At 38.5% G+C, this 25472-nt stretch overlaps 3 protein-coding genes across 3 annotated transcripts in view; all 3 read left to right on the top strand.

The window, feature by feature from the left end:
• LOC139936183 (phosphatidylinositol-3,5-bisphosphate 3-phosphatase MTMR8-like) overlaps positions 1-14461 on the top strand; it is a 31675-nt gene extending 17214 nt beyond the window's left edge. The window contains exons 7-15 of the mRNA XM_071930946.1: positions 732-864; positions 1485-1594; positions 2984-3109; positions 4189-4238; positions 5698-5898; positions 7206-7340; positions 8236-8362; positions 9336-9731; positions 10437-14461. Coding sequence (XP_071787047.1) covers positions 732-864; positions 1485-1594; positions 2984-3109; positions 4189-4238; positions 5698-5898; positions 7206-7340; positions 8236-8362; positions 9336-9731; positions 10437-10673 — 1515 coding nt within the window. The 3' untranslated portion in view covers positions 10674-14461. The remainder of the gene's footprint in view (positions 1-731; positions 865-1484; positions 1595-2983; positions 3110-4188; positions 4239-5697; positions 5899-7205; positions 7341-8235; positions 8363-9335; positions 9732-10436) is intronic.
• Positions 14462-15298: 837 nt separating this feature from the next.
• LOC139936231 (E-selectin-like) lies at positions 15299-19448 on the top strand. Its single transcript, XM_071931012.1, has 4 exons — positions 15299-15555; positions 16049-16222; positions 17322-17489; positions 18072-19448. Exons 1-4 carry the CDS (start codon positions 15489-15491, stop codon positions 18251-18253), a joined length of 591 nt encoding a protein of 196 aa, XP_071787113.1. The 5' UTR covers positions 15299-15488; the 3' UTR covers positions 18254-19448.
• A 1279-nt stretch (positions 19449-20727) lies between these two features.
• LOC139936181 (lengsin-like) lies at positions 20728-23141 on the top strand. Its single transcript, XM_071930943.1, has 2 exons — positions 20728-20857; positions 21548-23141. The coding sequence occupies exon 2, from the start codon at positions 21570-21572 to the stop codon at positions 22929-22931; it is 1362 nt and encodes a 453-aa protein (XP_071787044.1). The 5' UTR covers positions 20728-20857; positions 21548-21569; the 3' UTR covers positions 22932-23141.
• Positions 23142-25472: the final 2331 nt, after the last annotated feature.

The raw sequence follows: 25472 nt of genomic DNA, 5'->3' as shown, positions 1-25472 counted from the left end.
ATAAAGCTGTTTGGGGGGCTGACTCCGCCTACCCCTTTTGTGACGTCAATCGAGGCAGACTTTGCCTGCAATGCATATAGTAAACACACGTGCAAAGTAAATGTACGTCCAAGTCGTGAGTTGGTACATTTCAAAAAGTGTTTTTCTGCATTCAGCAGCAATACACCTGGTCGGCATTGCCGGAAAAAAACAAAACGTACAAACTCACGACTTGGTCCGTACATGTACTTTGCAATTGTGTTTACTCTACACATTACAGGCAAAGTCTGCCTCGATTGAAGTCACGAACAGCGCCCTCTCGGGTCGGGGTCTACTCTTAAATTTGTAAATAACATAACAACTGATTTTTTAAAACCTCAGTTAACTGTTTATTCACATTCCACTCATCAAAACACATATATTAGTGACAAAAGCTTTATTTTGAAAAAATACCACTTCCAGGTGACTTTATGTTGCAAGAGAATAGTGAAAGAAAAACGCCCTTGTTTCACAAATTTGTGTGCTTGCAGATGTCTAATAAAAGTGTATTATTTGAGTGAGAAATTACCCCTTTAAAAAAACAAACTATGTTACTTCAGAGGGAGCCGTTTCTCACAATGTTTTATACTATCAACAGCTCTCCATTGCTCATTATCAAGTAAATTGTTAGGCTAACAATCATTTTGTGTAACTATCAACAGTGCCTTTAAATCCCAAGCGCTGACAGCTTTCATTTATTTATTACTATGTAGATAAATGCCATGGTGAACAAAGCCTCAGGAAAAGGTTATGAAAACACGGATTTCTATGCCAACATCAAGTTTAAGTTTCTGGGTATTGAAAATATCCACGTCATGAGGAACAGTTTACAAAAATTGATTGAAGGTGAGCTTACAATAATGTGGTTTTCCCCTTTCAGGCCCGGAATAACATCCTTTAAATGGCAAGCCATTTTCATTTTGTAAAGGGCACTTCCATTGGAAATTCTTAAAGTCAATAGGAAACCTTTGAAGGGGCACCAAGGCCAATACCATGACATCCGTGGCCTGTGTGTAATTCCAGGCGTGCCCTTTCAATACCCAAGTGTTGACTAAATTCATATTTTGATTGTCCTCATCTGATTAACTGTGTGTTTAAATAGTGATTGTACGATTACACTTAAATGGTTCCAGACTGTTAACTAAGGCCTGATACTTCATGCCGGCAATGAAGGCGATTGCCTCCGTGCCTCCTAGTCATTGCCTTGGTGCCCTTGAAATGCTCCAGTAGAAGTTTACAATTTCCTCATAGGGTGCCCTTTACCATGGAGAAAATGCCTTGCTGCCCTTGCCCTTTCAGAAACAAAGCATACAGGCCTTTTCATTCCTTCAGTCTCACATTGCTTGATTAAATTTATGAAAACACAACATGCTTCTAAGCGCTATTATTTTTTAAATATGAGCTTGAAGTTCAGCGAATTTAAACCTGATAATAATGATCAATACATGTTTTTTTTTCTTGTGTAGTGTGTGAGTTAAAGAATCCCTCCATGGAAGCCTTCCTGAGTGGTTTGGAAAACAGTGGCTGGTTAAGACATATTAAAGCCATTATGGATACATCAATTTTCATCTCTAAGGTACTTTAATAATAATAATACTAGGCTCTTACAAAGCACTTTATCACATCCCTAGGGGTGTATAAAAGCACTCAGTATTTTGTCCTGCAAGGTATGTGGAGCTATGTTTTGAAGTACGAGACCTATTCCTCTAAAGCACCATGTAATGGTCTACAAGGTAATGTGGCGCAATATGCTAACGATCAAACCACATAGAGTGTGTTAGGTGGCTGTTACTTTAGGTTTAAACATTTTCCTTGTTCATTAATTTATATAAATATTTTCATTTTGAACATCATTGAGGATGTGTTATTTTTGTTCTGTGTAAAGTATTCTTTTTGGTTTTGTTTTTAGTAACCACTGGAAATGTTAGTCACTTTCATATCATGTTTTATTTCAGGGACATCTAAACATGTTTACTTTGACCTTCATCGTTTCATTAAACATAAGTTTGCTTTGTCGTATTGCACTTTAAAGCCATTGGACCCTTTCGGTTCAGAAAAAAAAAATGGTCACAGATTTACAAATAACTTACAGGGCTTACAGAAGGTAATGGTGAAAGACTTCTCTTGAAATATTATTCCATGAAATGCTTTACTTTTTGAGAAAACACCAAAACAATATAAAATTTTAAACACATGTCATGACACGGAGAAACACGCAGAAACAAGGGTGGGTTTTTCCGTTGTTTTCTCCCGACTCCGATGACCGATTGAGCCTAAATTTTCACAGGTTTGTTTACTCTATGGTTATTTGATATAGAAGTTGTGGTACACAAAGTGTGGGCCTTGGGCAACACTGTTTACCGAAAGGGTCCAATGGCTTTAAGTAATGATTGAACATTTGGTTTTTTATTTAATAATGTGATGTTTGAATGCTTGAGATAATGTGCTATAGATCCCCTTGCATTGGCCAAACAATGGAATCATGCACATACTGCGCACAACGCTCAGCGAATGCTAGACCTTCATTGGTCTCAGTAAGGGTGCTGATTTAGGCTTTGAACGTCGTACGTATGCAAGGGGTCTATTGAACACACAGTCTGCTGTAAGACTCTGCTAAGACAAGTATCATATGTTAGGTAGCCAGTAATACACCCGCCAGAGTCACGCCAAACCAAATAGATTAAGAGCGACTCTAGTCGTTCCAAAACACTGCAACAGCAAAACTTTCGACTTCTAGCGTCAAGCTTTTCATGTACTTAATTCAGAATTTAGTGAGGCACGACTCCGGTGCGCCTGTCTGAAACGGGTGTGACTTATCTAACAACATCAACAAAATCATCACCATTTTATGCTCTCATGTTTTTACAAGATTGCAGTTGGCAATTCCCAGTTTTTTTCTTTTAGTTTCAGTTTAACTAAGAAAAAAAGTCAAAGAAATAATGAACAATTTCTTTGCATTTTACAGGCTGTGTCTGAGGAAGGAATTAGCGTGTTGGTACATTGCTCTGATGGTTGGGATCGGACGGCACAAACATGTTCTCTCGCTAGTTTAGTACTTGATTCATACTACAGAACTATACAGGGCTTTCAGGTAAGAATGGGTGCTTTCGATTAGCTTCCCTGTGTCGATCCCGCGGTGCTCATCCGGGTGAGCCCCTGACAAGAGCTAAACGAACGATCACTCAGCCCCTGATGGTGACGTCATGCACCTCGGGCCAGCCCCAAGTGACCTGTTCCACAAGTAGGGCACTTGGGGCTGACCCGGGTGAGCCCCTGGAATGACGTAAAACCTATTAATGTACCGTGGGCAGACCGGGGTCGACGAGGGGAAGCTTATCGAACTCACCCATTATCTAACAATTATGCTTGATGATTTGTCAAGAAACCTGTTGCACAATGGGTTTTTGTTTGTTTGTAAACTGAAAAATATATGACTCAGGTGTCACATAAAATGTACTTCCTGTTTAAATTTGATTCATTGTTTAAAAAAATGAAGGTTTTCAGCCAAAATAAATTCAGTTTCATTAACACGCATTCAAGTGCATATCCGTGTTTCCCGTAATTCATTCAAACCAGGGTTCTTTTTAGCTACTTTTGCATTCAATTTCGTTTTTTTGTGAAAGCATGATTTCACTCTTCTCTTTCAGGTTCGTTTCAGTCATTTTTTTTTTTCAATTATATTTAAAAGGTCTAGGTACTTTTTTCTGACACAAAACACAATGTCCAGATTTACATTATACTTACACAGTTTGAAGATAATGATATTAGAAAGCTTCCCTTAAAATATTGCTTACTGAGGTGCTATAGTTTTTGAGAAATGAGTAAAACAATGTCACAAAGATAATTTTTGTCTCAGTTTTAACACGTAAAAACGTATTAGCCAGTTATGGTATAATACCATAACTGGTTAATACGTTTTTACATGCTAAAATAATTTTTGTTTATTGTGCCTCGCCGGAAAAGCAAAATAATATGCCCCACCGGCGAAACAAGCCGAAGGGGCATATAGTGTTTGTCTTGACAATCTGTGTGTGTGTGTTTTATTGCCCATACAAAGTGTGGACCTGAGAACAGAAGAAGTCCACATGAATGAATTTTTAGGAAAACCCATAGTTTGATATATTTATGTATAATAGTATAACTATTTTAATGTGGATTGGCTTTTTTCAGGTGTTAATTGAGAAGGAGTGGCTGGCTTTTGGGCACAAGTTTCTGGACAGGTATGCAACTTAAGGCAAACTCCAAACTGGTTTGAATTACGTACAAAATTACCAGGGCCCAATTTCATAAAACATGTCAGCAAATGCTTTTATGCTTAGGGAACGGCCCTTAGCAGAATTTTTGTTTCATAAAGCTGTTTACCGTAAGCAAGGGTAAATGCTGGCCATTCTGTGTTAAGCACACGACTGACGTAACAAAGCAGATCCGTGGTGAACGGGCATGCAAGCCTTAAGAAATCATGGTGAAATACGTTTATGCTTGCATACATTTTTCTGCCACAGTAAGCACAAATATTTGCTTACCGGTAACTAGATTTATGAAACTGGGCCCTGGGTCAAATTTCATAAAGCTGTTAAGCGGAAAATACTGCTTAATAGCAAATTTCTATGCTTACCAAAAATTGGGTGGGGCACCAATCACATCAATGTAAACTTTATGCACTTTTGGCTGGTAACCAATTTCTACTAAGCAATAGTTTGTCTGTGCGTAGCAGGTTTTTGTGCTTTCCGGCTTTATGAAATTGGGCTCTAGTGTCTCTGATATCTGTTTCTGGTAACACCTCTGAATTTAATAGTCCTTGATGTTTTGTTTGTTTAATTGAGTTGGATACAGTATAGTGCCCATTGGTTTCATCACAAGGGAATCGCAAGTTCCCCAAGAGCATGTGTTTTATGTTCTAGGCAGTTGAAGCACCATCTGGCAGTAATTTAAATTCTTTTCTCAGTAGATTTCCACTTGGGTTAACATGAGCTGACTCAAGAGACATTAACACTTATCATAAAGTCTGCATTGTGTCATCGACTCAATGATGAAAAATACTCTCTTCCATTTGACTCCATCTACTGTGAATTGTGAATTGCGAATTGCTGTTTGTTTATTTGATTGAGTTGGATACTAATATTGTCATCACAGGAGATTCAAAATTTCCCAAGGGCAGTTTTGTTATGTTTTGAGAAGTTGAAGCATCATCTGCCAGAAATTCAAGTTATTTCCACAGTGGAACTGCCTCCGCACCCCCCAGATATGGTCCTAATTTCATAGAGCTGCTTAAGCATAAGAACTGCTTAGCATAACAAAATTACCAGAATAAGGTTACCAGCCGTTAATGACAAGTACAACTTGTGACTGGTATCCTGCTCATTTCTGCTTAGCAGCTCATGAAATTGGGCCAGGTTTATCTATAACCAAAGATACATTGTAGCATGAGTCATGCTTGGCCCAGATGGCAGTAATTAGTGTTTGAAGTTATACACAATCAAGCTATCAAAGTTATAAACAAGATCCACTATACTGAGTTACTCTTTTATCATCATCATCATTCGGCAAAGACTTACGTTCGTTGCCGCCTCATCCTCAAGATTGTAATGTGGGGGGGGGGGTGGCAATTCTGTAGTCTGCGCCATAACCTGTTCTCTTTCAGTTACTCTGTGTAATATAATAATCCTATTTTTCCTGCAGGTGTGGCTTGGTTGCGTATGAGTCTCGTGAGTTCTCCCCAGTCTTCACCCAGTTCATTGACTGTGTGTGGCAACTGACGCAGCAGTTCCCCTGTGCGTTCCAGTTCAATGAAAGATTCCTCTTGGAGCTCCATGATCATGTCTTCTCGTGCCAATTTGGCAATTTCCTTGGCAACTGTGAGAAGAGTCGAGTTGACAACAGGTGATACAAACATAGATGCAAACTTTTTTTGAAACAAATAAAGTTACAAACAGCAGCCCCAGGTCTGAGACTTCAAGGAAGCAGCGAAGGCTCCATGCCCACTGGTCATTGCCTTGATGCCCTTGAAATGCTTGAAAAGAAATTGATAATAATCTAGTGGATACTTCAAGAAAAAGGAACCTTTTCCAAAAAGCTTTTGAAAAATGTTTTGTGTTTTTTTTTTAATAATGTGAACTTTTTCTTTAGAGCTAGGAGTATTCCCGGATTTAAGTAACAGATGTTGTTTGACACTCTTATCAAAAGTGATAAACGCCATTCACCAAGGATGGTAACAATAAGGACAAAATTGTATGCGGGTCACATTACCAATACGCTTTTGTCATTAAAAATTGAGTGTCACAGCTTAAATTGCTAATCATAAAACATGACTCTTTGGCAATTATCTCCCACGTCACCATTTTGAATGCCTTTTTTAACTAAATTTGTCGAACATTGTTGCACTTTTTGCACTTTTGCCATGTGCAAATCATTTTGATTTCATCATGGCAACAGTGTAATGTTTAACGTTGCCTCATTGGGCAGCAGAGAGGTGTGACGATACAAGAATCAAATCCTATGAACTATGAAAGTCATTCTCACAATCTGCATAGTGGCAATAATGTGTCCCAGCTGTGCACCAGGACCTCTCGCTTTAAAAACAGTCCTATTCCTTATTTTGTTTAAAGACACTGAACACTAATAGATTGTCAAAGACTAGCCTTTCACTTGGTGTATCTCAATATATGCATAAAATAACAAACCTGTGAAAATTTTAGTTCAATCGGTCGTCGAAGTTGCAAAATAATAATGAAAGAAAAAAAAACACCCTTGTCACACAAAGTTGTGTGCTTTCAGATGCTTGATTTTGAGAACTCAGATTGTAAATCTGAGGTCTTGAAATCAAACTCGTGGAAAATTACTTCTTTCTTGGAAACTACATTACTTCAGAGGGAGCCGTTTCTCACAACATTTTATAATATCAACCTCTCCCCATTACTCGTTACCAAGAAAGGTTTTATGCTAATACTTATTTTGAGTATTGGTTGATGCTTTCGTTTGTGTGTTTTGTTAGTAGTTTATTTGTGTCATTTTGAATCTTTTGAATATAGCTTTCAATGTTGAAAAACTATATTTTCTTTATGTACATTTTTGGGGTATAAATTTTAATGTTGCCCATTAGCTACTGGTTTAAAAGTAATAAACTAAACTCTCTATCTATCTATCTATCAACCATCATTAATGCCATTGTTTGTATATTGGTATTTCAGGATTACAGATAGGACATATTCCCTATGGGCTTACATGCAGGGTAGGATGGCAGATTACTATAATCCACTCTACAAGTCCAATTCCCCAACCACTGGAGGCATCTTGAAGCCCAATCTCTCTCCACAGATGTTCAGGTGAGATCTTCAAGACTCTCTGTTTACTTCCTTCCTGGTGGTGTAAAAAAACTTGATGCTTCCCTTTGTTTTTAGTAGAGTGTCATGGTCAAGTTCTGGTGCTAAGTCACCCGAGTGTGGGTTTGAATCCTGGTCGTGACACAAGATACTTTAATATGCTTGCTTCTCATCACCCAGTGTATAAATGGGTAGAGGTTGATATTGTGTATGAAAAAGCCATCGGAGTGCCACGGCAGCTCAGGGCTGTATACTCCCGAGGGAGCTGAGAAACATTAAAAGGGGTGTTATTGGCCCTATGACCAGGGCACTAATGTAAAGCGCATTGATACTGTATAGCTATGAACTAAGAAAGACACTTAGTGACCATAGAGCAAGTAAGCCTGGTAAAATTTACTACTCGACTGGTCGTCATGCCCTCAAACAGTCACGACTTTGACAGTAGTCGCGGCTAATTTTAAATTCCTAAGATGCATTGTGGCATATTGTTTGCTGCAAGCGCAATATAGTAAAATTCATGCTGAATGGATTGAAGGATTGTGTCAGTGATGTCTGATTGTGTTTCCAAGTAAATTATGTTGTCGTGAATAGTCTTGAGTAACACAATTGGTTCACCAAGCAGGTAGTCGCAGCTATTTTTGAAGTAGGTGTGGCGGCACGATTAACCGAGTAGTTAAAAAGCAGTAGTCGCGACTCGACCAAGCAATCACTAGTTGCCCTACTCTTCGTGTACATTTTGTCGGAAGAAAGAGTACATTACATCAAAAAGTTTGATTTTATGTGTTTATGCTCATTATTTGATAATTGTATTTTCGCTAAAAAAAAAAATCATAAACAGTTGTTTTAAACTTTTAATTGATGCAAATTTAACATCTATTAACTCTGTTTTGATGTTAAGGTTTTGGAGAGGTATGTACAATCGCTATGACAATGGAGTACATCCAAGAGAGCCTATTGCTGATATCCTGAATGCCATGAAGGACCACAGCTCATCTCTGTCTGACCACGTCAAGTTCCTTGAAGATGTGAGTTGTAATAACAAGTTGTGATTTTGACTAGAGCTGATTAAGCACAGCAAGTAGATATGCATAAGAAAATTATGCTTACCAGAATAAGGTTACCAACCAAACTACCATTCAACATGTACTGAATGTGACTGGTATCCTGCTCATCCCTACTTCTGTACTTAGCAGAAAATTGTTAAGCAATATTGTCTTTATGAAATTGGGTCGATTTTGACTTTTAAACCCTTTTTTTGTAACTTGATTATTTTAATCCACACCTTTGTAAATGTAGATGTACACAATTACAGAAAAAATAGAATGTTGCAAACTGATTACCCCTCCCCCTTTTTCTCCCTATCCATTGTTTACCCCTTGCTCTTTTCTGTGTTATTTCTGACTCTCTCTCTCTCTATTCATGTATTTCCACTTCACTGCTTATGTTACACTTACTAACCATGTTCATGTTTGTTGTGTTGTCATTTAGCCTTCGAGACAGACTCTGCTAGGGTTTAACTGATTCAAAATGTGGTCTTGTTTTTGAGATATCGCCCAAAAACCTGAAGCAATGTCTACGCAGGAATGATAATCCAATTCCTAATAGGAAAACTCTCTCAGTCTAAAACTTAGGGCATAAACACTGTTATTTGTTTACGTAACCACATTTCATTATGTTTTCAAAATGCTCTATAAGTGGATTGCAATACGCGTCATCGACCGGCATTTTGATGTATTAACAATGGAAAAGTGCTTGTGTGTGCGCGTGCACTTTCCCTTGTTGATACATCAAAGACGGCGGTCGATGACACGTATTGCAATCCTTCTACGCTATCAAACTTGGGCTTCTCACCAAAGGTTTTTATTGCCATTTTTTCAAAGATCGATCACACAATGCATACCTTCCCTTTAAGGGACTTTTCTTGGAATCACTGTGTAAAAACATATTGTCTCAAAAAGATCTAATCAAGTTGTTTTTGTTTTGTTTTTCAATATTTAGAAAGTCACAAATTTAAAGGAGGTGCTTGGTATCAAAGATGAGGATGAGGATGACGCCTCCGACATAATGGATGGCAAAGCTTCGTCATTACCAGAAATCAATTCACTCGAGAGCAGTTCCGATTCTCAAGAGTCTGAGAAGGAAATCGACACCACAGACCAGCCCGATAACAAAACTCTTGAAAATAATCAAAGTGCAATGAAAGATCACCGGCAAGAAGGCAGAGACCTCAACTCCTCGAGTAAGCCCTTGGTGATAAGGAGGGAAGACAGTGGAGAAATCATGTCAGCGTCGCTTCTTGCTGAGGCAGTGGAGTCAGTCAGCCTCCACTGGAGGGGCTTCAGGAATATACGTCAATGTGTGTGCTCAACTCCTTTTGATCACTTCAGTCGGAAGGTGAGGACACAGTTGACCTTCTAGTTAAAGGCACTGGACACTATTAGTAATTACTCAAAATAATTGTTAGCATAAAACCTTACTTGGTAACGAGCAATGGAGAGCTGTTGATAGTATAAAACATTGTGTAAAACGGCTCCCTCAGAAGTAACAAAGTTTTTGAGAAAGAGGTAATTTCTCGTTCAAATATTAAAAGACGGCAGGCCTGATAGCCTTTCATTAGGCATCTGAAAGCACACACATTTGTGCAATAAGGGTGTTTTTTCTTTCATTATTCTCTCATATGTTGGGATACCCTGGTCTTTGACAACTAACAAAGGTGTCCAGTGCCTTGGGGAATTGATATACAAATATTGGACGCATTTGAGTGCACTGTTGCAGAAATCTGGACTCTTCGATTTCATGAGTCTTGAGACTCAGTGAGTGAAATTATTATATATTCTGCGACTATGCAAGAACAAAAAGTTGAAACCTGACTGTGTAGGATTTGCTTGTATAATGTTTGCAAATCATCCAACTTAGTAATTAATCTTTTTAAATGAGGCTATTTTATGTTCAACCTTGTTTGTCTGTCTGTGTAGTTGTTTTGTTTTGTTTTTTGCTGTTGTGTGTTTTGTTTTTGCAAGGTGATATTTGTTCTTGTGCCATTGTTGTATTTTACCGTTACCTGATTGTCTCATTATTTTGTTTTTATATAATCTGCAGTATCATTGCTGGAAGTGTGGTGAAGTATTCTGTATCAGATGTATTGACAAGCAAACGTTCCTGCCAGGCCATTTCTATGAGCGTCCCGTGGCTGTTTGCAGGCCGTGTTATAGAGAGCTCAAGTTGGGATCATCGGACCCAGCACCACAATCTCCAACCTCACATGCATCCTCTCCATCTCCTGGCTCTATGTTCGAACCCAGGTTGGATAACCTAATTAATGAGATTCACGAATGAAGAAGGTTTCAAGCAAGCTCCAGTGGGAGACATTTGAGTCAGACATAAAGGCTGAGTCACACTGCAGCGATAACGAAAGAGAACACATTCTATTGGTTGAACTGTTCCACGCAGAATTCGCACACGCTCATTCGACCAATAGTACGGATGCGTTCTCTTTGCGTCGTGCTTGTTATCGTTTCCGTTATAGCTGTAGTGTGACTTAGACTTTACAGTCCTTTTTTGTGGCTCTGAGCATGCGCGCAAATTCTCAGTATTGCTCGTGTAGGTTTAAGCTGGGCACTACTGGCGAGAACTGTTAAAAAGGACTGCCCAAAAGTCTCCCATTTCACAGATTTTGCTCAGAAGAAACTGAACTCATGGTTTTGTTAAGCTATTAAGCAGACTGACTGTAAGGTAGATCCGACATATTTTCTTTGAAAGTTTAGCTGGCACGTGTAGCTTCTTCATGTCGTAGAATCTGCTAAACTCGAATGTTTTGCTTGGCACTGTTTAACAGAAAACAGGCCAGATGCACATGGATATATTTAGCTTTTCTTTGTAGTATTTAAAAACAGACTGCCAGTTAAAGCATGTGCAAGTGTATGAGTGCTTGGTTTAGTATCATAACAAGTAACCTGCTGACAATGCCCTTATTTGGCAACTGCCAGTTAATGCATATTGTCAACTGAATTGATAGATAATAGGTAAACCTGCTTCTTCAGTGCAAAGTCATGAAATCGGTCAAATAGTACCAAGTCGATTGGTGTAGTAGTTACTTTATGCAGAATTAAAGGAATTCTCACATGATAGAAAGGCAGGCAGACCATAAGTTCAGACAACAGTTGCAGCATTCAAATGTAATTGTGTGAAAGTCAGGCCTGCTGACCATCATCAGTAACAAAAAAAAAGACAAATGAATCAATAAATAAAAAGTTAAAAAAAAGGTTTTTGTACTGTATTTAAGTTGCTCTAATTGACTTTTGCTTAGCAATGCACAATTAATAAGCAATATATTTTTTGGGTAGATTATGTTCTTTTGAGAACTTGTTGTCTTGCTATGTATTCTACTATTGCGGAGTAGATTTGGGGGAATTCGGGAGACTTCTCGGTTCTGAAAAGAACTGTCCTGCTAACTGGAAAGTCTCCAAAATGTCAACAAAAATCTACTCCGCAGTAGTAGAATAAAGCAAGACAAGTTCTCAAAAGAACATAATCTAGCCAGTCTACGGTGTTACCCCAAACCAAATTATACAATGAGTGATACATTATTATATGTTAGTTGTTCATGTCTGAAGTTATCAGGTTTGATATTGTTTCTATTTATCTGTGCACAAGGTATTTCGCCAAACTATGTACTTCTTGCAGGACTTTGTAACAGCCACAAGGTAAAAATTCTAGAGTGTTGTTCTGACAAATATCAGTAGTCAGAATGAGTTCATTTATTAAGATAGACCATCAAAACTCCGAGGTAAATTGTTGCCATATATCTTTGAACTGTCAAATAATAAATGTTATAAACAACTTGAAAGTATTAGATATCTACATTTATTCCCTATGTTTCATATATAATGAATTTGAAACTGAATTTAGAAAAATGAATTATATTATATTCCACTACTTATGTTAAAAGAAAAAAACGTTAAAGAGTCATGAAATTTATCCAATCAATCAACCTGTTAGGCCTCTATTTCCTCTGACTGTGACATAGGTTGCATGTATTACACCCGAAGGCTTGTTGCATGTTACAGTCACTTGTGTTGGTCGTGTAACACAAGATATTTAAGTGACAATGCATCATCAAGAAAATACTGAACGCTTTATTAGTATACTTTTTTACTTGATAGATGGGATAGCTGTGTAAATTAATCGGACAATAATTGCCTCATTGTTTCTACCTTTGTCTTCTTTTAATACGCATTTATGTTTTCAAGTGATATGTTGCAGCCCTATTCAAAGTTCAACTCATTTTTATTATGATGCACTGTTGTTACCAACAAACCAGTGGTAACAAATATTTATACATTTACAGGAGATATATATTTGGTTTGCAGTAACACCATGTGTGTATCTACTTGCCAGGTAGAGTTTGTTCTTTAGAGAACTGTCTTGCTATAATTATATTCTACTACTGCAGAGTAGATTTTTTTTTCTTTTTTCGGGAGACTTCTCAGTTCTGAAAAGAACTGTCCTGCTTTTTAACTACTACCTGTGTTGAAGGTAGAAAATCGGCTGGGACTACTACTTTAGATTGTTAATAACTGCACTACCACAGAGTTAGTTCTTAATAGGTATCAACGTTTCAACTAGCTTGCTCTAGTCATCGTCAGGAGACTGAAGAGAGTCTATTTATATAGGGGATCAGAGGTTTCAGTGTAGAGTCAACACTTTAATTGGTTCTCCTGAAAGTAGACCTGTGGTTGGTTGTACAAGAGATGTTTTGGTAAAGGAGATAAATGGGTTAACAACAAGCCTGCTGAGAGGGTGTGACATTTAGTCGAAAGTTTTGTTTTGCTTTATTCATAAAAGCTTAATCCTTTTAATTGAGGGGTTGATTGTCCGCTTAGTAACTGTGCAACTAGCAAAGCGCAAGAATGGTGCACAAAACAGCTTAAATTGGGCCTTCAAATTCCAGACTCCACTCCCTCTCCCATATGTGTGGCTGTGCCACAGGCAGTGCAGTGCCATGTACGTTTTCTTTATATATCCCCCTGCCCCTTCCCCCACCACAATAAATAACTAAATAAACAAACAATGCTAATAATTCCTGTCTACTGTTCACCTGATGGAAAAGTGATTGAAGCTGTTACATTATCCTGGTTTTTGTGTGGGTTTTTTTCAAGGCATGGAATGATATGGGATTCGAGTCATTGCATGGCGAGGTTTTAATGTATATTTGGTTTGTGGTAAACACCATGTGTATTGTATATCTACTCAGCAGTGTTAGAATACCAATAGCAAGACCAGTGGTCGATTTCACAAAGAGTTAGGACTAGCAACTGGTCCTAACTCGAAATAAGACTAGTCCTAACTCTTTGTGAAATCGACCCCAGTTCTCAAAAGAAAAGAATCCACCCAACAAGTAGATACACACATGTTATTTGTGCAAATCAAATATGCAAGGAATTATGTTTGTACATTTTTGTGAAAGATAGTAACCAAGAACTCCACAAGGGAAACTAAAATGAAAAAAATTTCTTGTTAACTTACATGCAAAAGTTTTCAATATCTCTATGTGGAAATGCAATGGCGCAGTGGATGGATAGTTGTCCAGAGGGGTCTATTTCACAACGAGTTAAGACTAGTCTTATCTCGAGTTACATGTAGGACGAGTTACTCGTCCTAGCTTAGGACTAGCTATACGTTTTTGATATGTCCTAGGACTATAGTCATAACTTTTTTTGAAATCGACCTCTGATTACTACACAGAACATTATTTTGTGGAATTTCTCTCTCTGTGTCTCTGCAGTATTCAATCTAAATCGACACAAATGCAGTTATGGTGAATTAAACAAAATTATGTAGTGTTGACTAGTTGCCAAGAAAATTGCTCTAGGATGTTTGATGTATATAAGATGTAAATTATTTTTGAGCAGAGCGTGCAATGACAGGTTTTGATATAATTGTTAAGTCTGTAATTATGATCCTTGCATATTGCCAATAAGGAATTTGTCAGTGTATATGTGTCAGACATTGATTATTATATAAAAACTTGTTACATAAAATATCATTAAATTTAAAATAAATTCTATAAAAAGAAAGTTGAAACTGTTAATTGCTTAGTCGTAGAAATTGGAAATAAATTGTAAAATTACCAAGATAATTTCTAGCTACGTTTATTATTGTTATGTTTTAAAGGCACTTGACAAACTGGTAACTACTAAACATAATTGTTAGCATACAAACTTAATTGGTAATGAGCAATTGGAGGGCTGTCCATAGTATAAAACCTTGTGAGAAACGGCTCCCTCTGAAGTAACATAGTTTTTGAGAAAGACTTCAGCTGAAGCCTTTTTTCATTATTTTCTTACACATTCGATGACCAAATTAGCCCAAATGTTCACGGGTTCGTTATTTTGGGATACACTAAGTGAGAATACTGGTCATTGACAGTTTACCAAACGTGTCCAGTGCCTTATCTTACGAGAGCTCTACACAAATACATTACACATCCAAGCTGCGATAATAGATTTACATTTATTTGACATGAAACAAATCCATATAAATTGCTTAGTAGCCAAAATACTACAATTATACAGCTTATACTGCTACGACTGGTACCTACTCAACTCGTGCTTAGCACAACATATTTTTACTAAGCAGAATTATCTGCTGAACAGCTAGCTGTATAAAATTGCGCCATGTAGTGAGGATCGAACACTGAATATTTTTCCTGTACCTCTTCAAACCATGGAGGTAGACAAATCTACCTCCATGTTCAAACAGAGCAGCACAACCAATGTAACAGTACATATTCTTATTGTCCGTTTGAAAGAGTCGGGGAAACATTTGGATGACGTTTGCAAAACCATCTTGTATACGCGATTTGACTAATCCATAACTCAAACATCTCTATTGTACACCAATCCATGGCAAGGTTGGAGACAACCTACACGACAACCTATAACAATGCAGATCAAATAAAAGGGGGTTGGTACCACCTCGTTTCCTTCCTCCATTCTTACACAAGACCATCGGCCCATGACGTCTTTGAAGACGTCCATTCAATCCACAAGTCACGTATAAGTTTCTAACCAGTAAAGTGTAATTTTTTTAAGCTACAGTTTTGTTTTTTTAAGATTCGGTTTTTAATTAACAAACATCAGTCGGAGAGCAATGTTGGGTACTGCTATGGTCGTGTTTGTGGCTTTGTGTTTGGCCTCTGCGTTCGTAGAAGGAAACGGTGAGTACACTTTTTCAGATGGTTTCAAGATGCAAAAAATAGTTAATGACCTGACGTTTCGACCCCTAGCAGACTCTTTCTCGAAGACTAAATGACAACACAACAAACATGAACTGGTAACTAAGTTTAACATAAGCAGCGAAGTGGAGATTTCAAGATGGCAGACAGATCAACTTAATTTCCTGTGCCTTTACAGATGTAGACAGAATCACGGATCTGTTTCAGGCGTTTACTTGTCACTTTATGGAGTCTCTTTTTATTACGTAATGCTGTTTTTACTAATGTCTTGACCGTGGTGCAAGTGTAACAGTTGTGTTGATCACAAGGTAAACAAAAACATATATTTTACGAATACTTTCTTTGTTTGTTCATTTGTTTGTTTGTTTGTTTGTTTGTTGCGTGTGTTTTTGTGTTTTTAAGGGGTATTTTTATATATATATATTTTAAGTTAAAAGGGGAGTGTAAAATAAACCAAACACTTGTTTGTTTTCAGTGGAATGTCCAGACCCGGGGATGCCAGTGGGAGGAATGAGACAGGGGCCGTCTGTATTTTCAACTGGAAGCAAAGTATATTTTGAGTGTCCCGACGGATTTGAAAGGGTTGGTTCCCCCGTGTCTGTATGCCAGAGCAGTGGAGAATGGTCTCTGCCTGTACCGAAGTGCATTGGTAAGTCATTATCTTAAAGGCACTGGATACTATTGGTACATAAATAAATGTTCGCATAAAAACTTACTTGGTAACAAGCACAGGAGAGCTGTATAGTATAAAACATTGTGAGAAACGGCTCCCTCTGAAGTAACGTAGTTCGTCTTCGAACCACTTTAGAACAGGTGTGCCAGGTTCATTTCCTAGAAGCCTAAATTTGTCCCATCTCCTCTTCAACTTTTCTTATAGAGTGGAGTATATTTTTAAATATCGCACAGGAAGACGTCATCCCTTTTTTGGGATGTCGACATCCCGACATAATTATCTCGGTATGTCGACTTATTTTCGTTTAGGATGTTGTCATCCGGAGATAATTATGTCAGGATCCCAACATGTCGGATGGCACTTCCAGAGCTCCGTACAAACCATGACAAATCCTCAACAAATTGTGAGACGCTAATCTTGATGAGGGGTGCTATGAGAGATTTAGTTACAATTTCAATTTTGGTTTTTACCCAAACACACACCGATGTGTGTTAGCACTGGGTCAGTACTTTACCGAGCTCTGCGAACAAAATCACAGGCATAATATTACTCGGGTGGGATTCGAACCCAAGATCATTATGATTCTAGAGCAGTGTCTTACCTTAAAGGAACACATTGTCTTGGATCGGACGAGTTGGTCTATAAAAAGCGTTTGAAACCGTTTGTTATGAAATGTATATGGTTAGAAAGATGTTTTAAAAGTAGAATATAATGATCCACACAAGTATCTCTCAAAATTGCACGGTTTTCTTTTTACGTCGCGAACTATCACGGTCGGCCATTTATGGGGGTCAAAATTTTGACTCCTATAAATGGCCGACCGTGTTATTGGACGAGGTAAAAGGAAAACCGTACAATTTCGAGGCATATTTGTGTAGATCATTGTATTCTACTTTTACATCATCTTTCTAACCATATGCATTTTATAATAAACGGTCAAAAAACGCTTTTCAAAGACCAACTCGACCGATCCAAGGCAACGTGTTCCTTTAAAATGGGTAAAACCAAAATTAATATTCGTTATCCCCGATGCAAATTTCCATCTATTAACTCTTGATATTTATTATTTCAACAGCTGATTGTGATTCTCTAGAAGCCCCTGCTAACGGTGATGTCTCCACTAAACAAGGCAAATATGGAAGTGTAGCTCACTTTCAATGTAACCATGGTTACAGCTTGGTAGGCGCTAGAGCAGTCACATGTATGGATGGACAATGGAACCACGAGACGCCATCTTGTTTCGGTAAGCCCCTAAAAAGTTTCTGAGTAAATTTTGAAAAACATAGTGCCTGGATGAGATTATTTTCATGTAAATCACGTATTTTGTTTTCTTGCCATTTATGCAAATTCTACCGATGAGTCTTAGAGATTATTCAGTAAAATCGCAATGCTTTTTAAAAATTGTTATTTAGAGGAACACAACAGAACTGTTTTTTTGTTTTTTTCTTTTTTTGCTAACAAACTTTTGCTTACTTTATAAAATCCACCATCATACATAATCTGACAAACCTGTAGAAGTTTGAGAAGTTTGAGATCGATCGGCCATCTGGGTCACGAGAAAATAGTGAAAACCGATAACACATTTTGCATGACATCAATTTGTTTTTAAATGAGTAAAACGTTGGCAGAGCGATAAACTCCACACGGGAAATTGGTTTAAGACAGAAATACTTCATCTCATTAGACGGTATAAGTTTTATGCAAATCTGTTATCTTAAACGAGTTTTTTTCATACCAATTCTGTATTGTTCCTGTTCCCTGACTCTTCTTTTTGTATAAGAAAAAAGTATGTTTTAGTAGTAAATTCGTTTCCATTTTGTTTCAGCTGATTGCGAAGTAGGTGAATCCCCATCAAATTCACAAACCAATGGAAGTAGAGGTCATGGTAACATACAATATTTCAAGTGTCTACAGGGCTACCAGTTGATTGGACCAAGCATGGTCACATGTAAAAATGGAGCTTGGAGTGAAGCTTACCCAAGTTGTCTGCAAGATATCATGGTTTAAATCGTAATTTTAACATGAAAACCGATGTAGACATTATATGGCCTATTGTATCATTCAACAATGTTAATGTTAAATCCATACAGTTATGACAATTTTTGTAAAAGCAACACCAACAAGACAATAATTTTATGTTGATACTGTTTATCAACATTTTTATTCTCATCCTTTTTAAAAGGATGAGAAAACAAATGTTGATAAACAGTATCAAGACATTGGGCACTGTTTGTATAAAGCCTCCTGCTGGCTTTTAGAGAGAGAGAGAGGGACTCAGCTTATGTCATGAACTTTGGTAGTTTTAATCACGTTAACACTTGGCAGCCATGTTGATCGCCTGGAAAATTCAGCCCTGGGGTCCACGATGTACAAAGTGGATCTCTAAAGAAGCTAAAGTCAGATGAAACACAGGGAAAGAGAATAAAAGAATATTTCTCCTTAACAAAAACAAAATCAGCGGGTCAACATTTATATAACGATACTGTACTTTAACATGCAGCATCAGAGTCAAGAAGACGATCAGAGCATAACAAACTAGAATGCACTTCCTAAATCATGGGTATTATGTTATTCAGTTGAGCCCGTATGTTTGGTGTGAGTCAAAACAGGGCGTCATCAGACGTTTTGTCCCAAAACACGCCCCCCCCCTCCCTCAAGAAGACAACATAAAATGTTATTGTCAGCTCACCATATTGTGACAATCTACAATAATAATGTCACAATAGTTGTGAGCTGTCCAAAGTTTTTTCTTTTTGTTAGGGAGGAGGGGGTGAAGACACCAAAACTTCAGACAATCCCTGATGAAGGTCTGTTTTGAAATATGTATACAAAATTAACCTGCTACACTGGTAACAACAAAATGTGAATTCAATGATCTTTGGTGTCTGTTTGATGTTTGTCTGTTTTATTGAGTTGGACACAGTGTATAATTATGCCAATCTCTTTCATCACATGGGAATCATGATCTCCCTACAGCAATTTAAAACAAATATTTTAAGAATTGTTGAAGCACCATCTGGCAATAATTTAAATTCTTTTCTCAGTAGATTTCCACTTGGGTTAACATGAACTGACTCAAGAGACATCAATCATAAAGTCTGCATTATCTTTGTGTCATCAACTCATTTATGAAAAATGCTCTCTTCCATATTTTGACTCCGTCCCTTGTGGGAAGTACAAGAACCCCCCCCCCCCCCTCCCCTTCTTGAATTGTGAGTTGCTGTTTCTTATTTGATTGAGTTGGATATAGTTATATGCCCGTTATGTTCAATACAAGAGAGCGGTTTTGATTTTTTGAAGAAGTTGAAGCACCATCTGCCAGTATTTCAAATTATTTGTACGCATGCAAAACTGTCTCAATTTTAACTATAAAACTTCATTAACTATACTTGTGTATAATTTGTACCAGTGGTTCCGGTCTCCCAGGGAATGTCCGTCGGAAATCGGAAATTCTGTCCCCCATACGAGTAATAAACATGAGGAGGAGCCAAAAAGAGGGTGTTTTTAGAAGAAGTTTGTACTCCATATTAGAGGACAGAATATCCTATCCACACAGGACCTCAGCGAACATCGAATAGTTTGTAGTAAAGGCGAAATGGAAGGAATGTGCAGAACAAGAGTTGATGAAACGTGTTATCCTTTGGTTGGACTTTAGCATGTCGTTGTCCTTGCTCTGATGGACTGAGGTAATGCCTAAATTATAATTGTGTTAATTTGAAACAGAAGGTATACTGATTGGCAAGAAGTTGACATTGGCATAATTCTGATGAATGTTATAATTGAGCTTAAAGGCACTGGATATTGGTAATTACTCAAATAATTGTTAGCATAAATACTAACGAGCAATGGAGAGCAGGATAGTATAAACTGTGATAAACGGCTCCCTCTGAAGTAACGTAGTTTTTAAGAAAGAAGTAATTTCTCACATAATAAATGCATCTGAAAGCACAAAGTAATTTTCTGCCATCATTCTCTAGCAAATTCGATGACCAATATGAGCCCATATTTTCACAGGTTTGTTATCGTATGCATATGTTGGGATACACCAAGTGAGACACTGATCTTTGACAATTTACCAAACGTGTCCATGCTTTTTACTTTAAAGTAGTCATCTGACTTCTTATTTCACTTCTTAATTTGCAGTGAAACTAAACTCAGTCTTACAACTCATAAGGGAAAACTGTGGCCCTGTGTGGGTTGAACCTTTCAGAGTCTCCGTCCTCGTTGATTAGCCTGTTATGTGATTGGTAAGAAGATACGTCATCACTACACCGTCTTTACATCATAAGATTAATATCCCCTCTGGAGTAACAGACAGGGCCAATCAGAATAGCTATGCGATCATCAAGAGTTAATAATATAGGAGTTCTTATTAGTTGCCGGTGACTCTTCTTAAAATGAAGCAAGAAAGTCGTACCTATAAAAGTGGAGACACAACGCGTAATGGAGTCATCGTCTTCATTGTGCGCTTGTATTCTGGAGTGAGCCTTCGGCGACAAGACACACAACACGCTGATGAGGCTCTTCATCGTTTAACCTTGGTAACTGTTAGTAAAACTCAGTAAAATTCATTGACCTGTCGCAGAGGAGGCTTTCATTCACACAAGAGAGGTAAGGTTGAACAAATATTATTAGTAGATAGATGATTTTGGCATTGGACAGTAGGCCAATATTAACGAGTCACACTATTAAATGTTTAACTAGCGTGTTATTGCAACGTTAATTGCTTGGTAAGAGTCTCCCTGAGAGACACTCGATAGACAATTCGTTGGGTTCCAAAGGCGGATCCGGGGTGGGGCAAGTTCTGTTTCCTTCTTCAATTATGTCTCCAATTGGCCTAATTAGATTGCACTACGTCAGAGCATCTAGATTGCAACAAAAAATACGGGCCCTTGAGTGTGCCCAGGTGTGGCGGTTTCAACTTTCCGCCGTGTTCAGTTTTCCGAATGACCAAATGCGGTAACATTACGTCATGGGACGCCTGCGCACAGCAAGCGAACGAAGTCAATTGTTATATGCTTTACTGAGTCCCGGAAAACTGAACACGGCGGAAAACTGAAACCGCCACACCTGAACCACGCCGCAAAGGGTTCGCAATTCTTTTCTTATTTAACAGCCAATACGATGAATATTCATTCGAGAATTGTTTACAAGATTTTTCTTGTCACTTTATGCTTTCACGCGAAATTAAATAAACTGGAACTTAATATTTTAATAAGTATGTTGTTCTGTTTAACTTTTTATTTGGAATTTTTGCTGTTTTCAATAAATTTTGTTCCCCTTTTTATTTTACTTTTACAGAGGCCATCAGATCAAAACAAACATGAATTTCGAGAACAAAGAAAAAACACTAGAGATGGTGGAAAAACAAATAGAAGAAGACCAAATCGAGTTCATTCGTTTCGAATTCGGTGACATGAGTGGTTTCTCTCGCTGCAAGGTTGTGCCCGCCAGACACGTGCGAGCCAAGTCAACCCGTGGGGTAAACATCCCATTGGTGCATCTAGCGATGGACCCTAGTTGTCATTTCGCTCAAGGTACGGGATACTCGACAGAGATTGGTTGGGGAGATGCAGCATTCCTACCAGACCTGAGCACCTTCCGCACCGTGCCTTGGTGCAAGAACACGGCCTTGGTACTGACCGAGCCGTGCTTTCAAGGCAAGCCAGTATCATCATACCCACGGTACATCGCCAGGCAGCAGATTGACCGTCTGAATGAGATGGGTCTCTCTCTACTTTCAGCTCATGAGCACGAGTTCTACGTTATTGGAGCCGAGTCCAAGAAACCACTTCACGCTGGAAACCTGCGATCATCTCTAAGTATTTTCGCTGAAAGTGACTTATTGTATGAGTTTTCAAGATGTTTACAGATGACTGGTGTTGACGTGGAAGCTATAGACACGGAGGTTTCTCCCGGTCAAGTTGAGATAACTTACAAACCAGCCTTTGGTATCCGAGCAGCTGACAACGCGCATATCTACCGTACAGCCATCAAGGAGATTGCTCAGAAGCGAGGCTACATCGCTTCATTCATGTCCAAACCGTGGTCAGATCAGTCCGGAAGCTCTGCCCATTTTTGTCATTCTCTCTGGGATACCGAAGGAAAGACAAGTTTAATGCATGACCCGTCTATGGAGCTTGGTATCTCCGAGCTGGCCCAGCACTGGATTGCAGGTATCATCGCACATGCCCCAGCTATAAGTCTACTCATGGCACCAACCACGAACTGTCAGAAACGAACTGAACCTAATAGTTTTGCTCCAACCAACGGCACATGGGGAATAGACAACAGGACCTGTGCTTTACGTCTTAAATCTCAAGGTGAGAATGGTATGTATCTTGAGAACCGCATGGGAGCAAGTGCCAGTAATCCTTACCTGACTCTAGCGGCCACTGTAGCTGCAGGCGTAGATGGCATCAAGCGATCACTGCCCCTCCCTCCCAGGGTTACCCGTGACGCCTACAACAACGAAGACGTACCTCCCGGTACCAAGGCCTTTCCTTCTAATCTCAAAGACGCTGTTGATGCTTTCCAAGGAGACATCGTAGTTAGGGAGTCATTCGGTGAGGAATTTTGTCGAGCCTTCCTTGCTATTAAGCGGCTTGAACTTGAAATAGAACAGGAATCATCAGAAACCGAGAACCCATTGTGGGAATATAACAGCTACTTTGTTATGACGTAGTCCTGAAACAATGCAGTTTTCAGAAATCACATATTACTTAATGGTACCCTATAACTGTAGAAATTATTAGAACTGTTGGTCTATCAACCTGGTTATTTATAGTATAAAGACTGTTATTTTAGTGTAATGAATCACACGAGTACGACATCATTTGTTTCAATAAACCCAATGTATTGGCTTAGAACTTATTATGTTTGGTACACCACGCACTGCATGGCGTCCAATGTTATAATAATAATAGAAAAACTCCGATGTGCTAAAAGTCTTTTACAAATGTGTTAACTTATACCAGGACTAATGCAAATATACAAAATAAAAATTACAAGAGCTTAGTATTTTGCCACGGTGTAAATAATATTCTGTTTAAGAACCGTCATGATATTTAGTCAATTTTGATGAGATTTGCAATGTTGTATATCTCGTTATTACAAATTAAAACAACTTAGCTAGGCCTCATCTCTTCCTCTTTACTATACGGGAGCGCATATATATTGCCGTCACTTGAGTAAAAAAAAACTTTTAAGTTTTGGACTTACCGTGTACGTACACGGTAGGTTTGGATTTAATTTATAATACACGATAAGCTATCGTGTACATTTACGATAAGAGAGTTATTTTTTTATCCATGTGGCGACAATACACTTCCGTATAATGCAAAGACACACTTCACAAAGAATCACCGCGAACTCTCTCTTGAATTCAACCTAGACACAACCATTGCAAACCATTACATTTCATTGTAACCCCAATCCTTCAAAAGTTCACCCAGATCAAGAAAGCCTTTTTCATAATGTATCTCTTATCTCTCATTTGATTAAAGTTTCGTGTCTGCTATTGAAAGGGAGTTGTTCCCCTTTAATATTAAAGTCAACAGTAGTCTTGGCCCAAGACTATGGTGCTTGATTCTGGATAGTGTACTACGCGCGGTTGAATCGCCAAAGCGCGCCCGCCACGGTATGATTTAGTTACGTGGACGGCTTGAAATCTAGACTACACTCTGTGTGTAGTGTAGTCTAGTGTAGTCTAGATTTCAAGCCGTCCACGTAACTAAATCATGCCGTGGCGGGCGCGCTTTGGCGATTCAACCGCGCGTAGTACACTATCCAGAATCAAGCACCATGGTCTTGGGCCAAGACTAAGTCAACAGCAGCTGGGAGCCACTATAATATTTACATAAACCATTGCAATGCCAAAGTGCACATCGCATGCGTAGAACCTACCGTAAAACCGTTAATTTCATTAATAACTGTTTGTTATGTGCCGATTATGTCTTGCAGAATATGATCTCCACCCCTGAATATCGATCCTAACAACTGTGTAAATCCGAGTTCCGAGGTTTACTCACACAATGTTAAATCATATAGAGAAAGGACCGGAGATCAAACCATGAATTTAAGTTGTTGTATTAAATTAACACATAAATACATTCTGGATTCATGAACATATTGGGTGATCCGGAGGGTGTGTGTTCGTTTCTAACGAATGCATATAACAATTCACATTGTACTCTGGGTTTTTACTACATATCTGATCGCAGTGATCAACATGATGCCAAAATATATTGCCCTGTGCGGGCTTTCACACCCACACTTCGATCACTCTTAAGTTTTTTGACAATATTATTATTTTTGAGGTTTTTTTTAATGAAAGTTTGCAAATAAGGGAACAAAGGGTTAGCGACGAGTTCTTTCACGGCCGTTTAAAAATTCATAAATGCCTTTTTGGTTAAAAGGCGTAAAATAAAGTAAGAAACTCTGTAAAACTTATCCGTTTCCAACGTGCTTGAGCTCTGTATGTTATACGACGTCCGTATGTTGCATTGTAATGACTGAGACGCCTATTTCTGACAGTTTCTTGATTCTTTCGTGCGCGTGTTGGTGCAACACGTTCTCGTTTTCCTTTCACACACAGCGCGGCCAACTCACCGACAGCGTACGCATCGCCCTTAACAAGAAACGTCTTGCACCAAGAATAACGCGGAGTATCCACTAACAACCGGTTATAAACACTGGTCATTATCAAAGGTTAAAACTCCTCCATGTGACGCGCTCTCCACCAATAGGAATAGCGAAACTGGCTGAGGTATTTATGAATTCAAGTTAAACCACAACGGAAACTGAATGGGTAAGTATGCCTATTAATAATTGGTTGAATACGGAAACACTTATCAGGGCGGCGAGATGAACCATGCCAACAACCTCCGGTTTAACGCAACGGTCCAATCAGGGAATTCTGTCCGCCGGAGATTTGGTCCCCCATTATTCGAAATGACCATGTATGTGGGCTGGTGAACCAAAAGAGGGAGCTATCAGAAGTAGTTTGTACACAGTTCGCCGTACGGGGGTACAGTATCTCGATGGGTGACATAATCTCATGCTACACCGGCTATACAGAGTGGCACACTGTTTATATTTCCGTTTAGACATCTTATTGGACATAATTAAATTTCACATTTTGGGTGACTTTATACTTTACCCAGTGAAACGCATAGAGACATGCATACATTCATATTATGTTATTATTATCATAGGGGATTCCTCA

This window comes from Asterias amurensis, chromosome 4 (genome assembly GCF_032118995.1).
Source record: "Asterias amurensis chromosome 4, ASM3211899v1".
In the NCBI taxonomy this organism is placed as follows: Eukaryota; Metazoa; Echinodermata; class Asteroidea; order Forcipulatida; family Asteriidae; genus Asterias; species Asterias amurensis.
The sequence above is the reverse complement of the archived record's forward strand: the minus strand, read 5'-3'. Positions and strand labels throughout refer to the sequence as shown.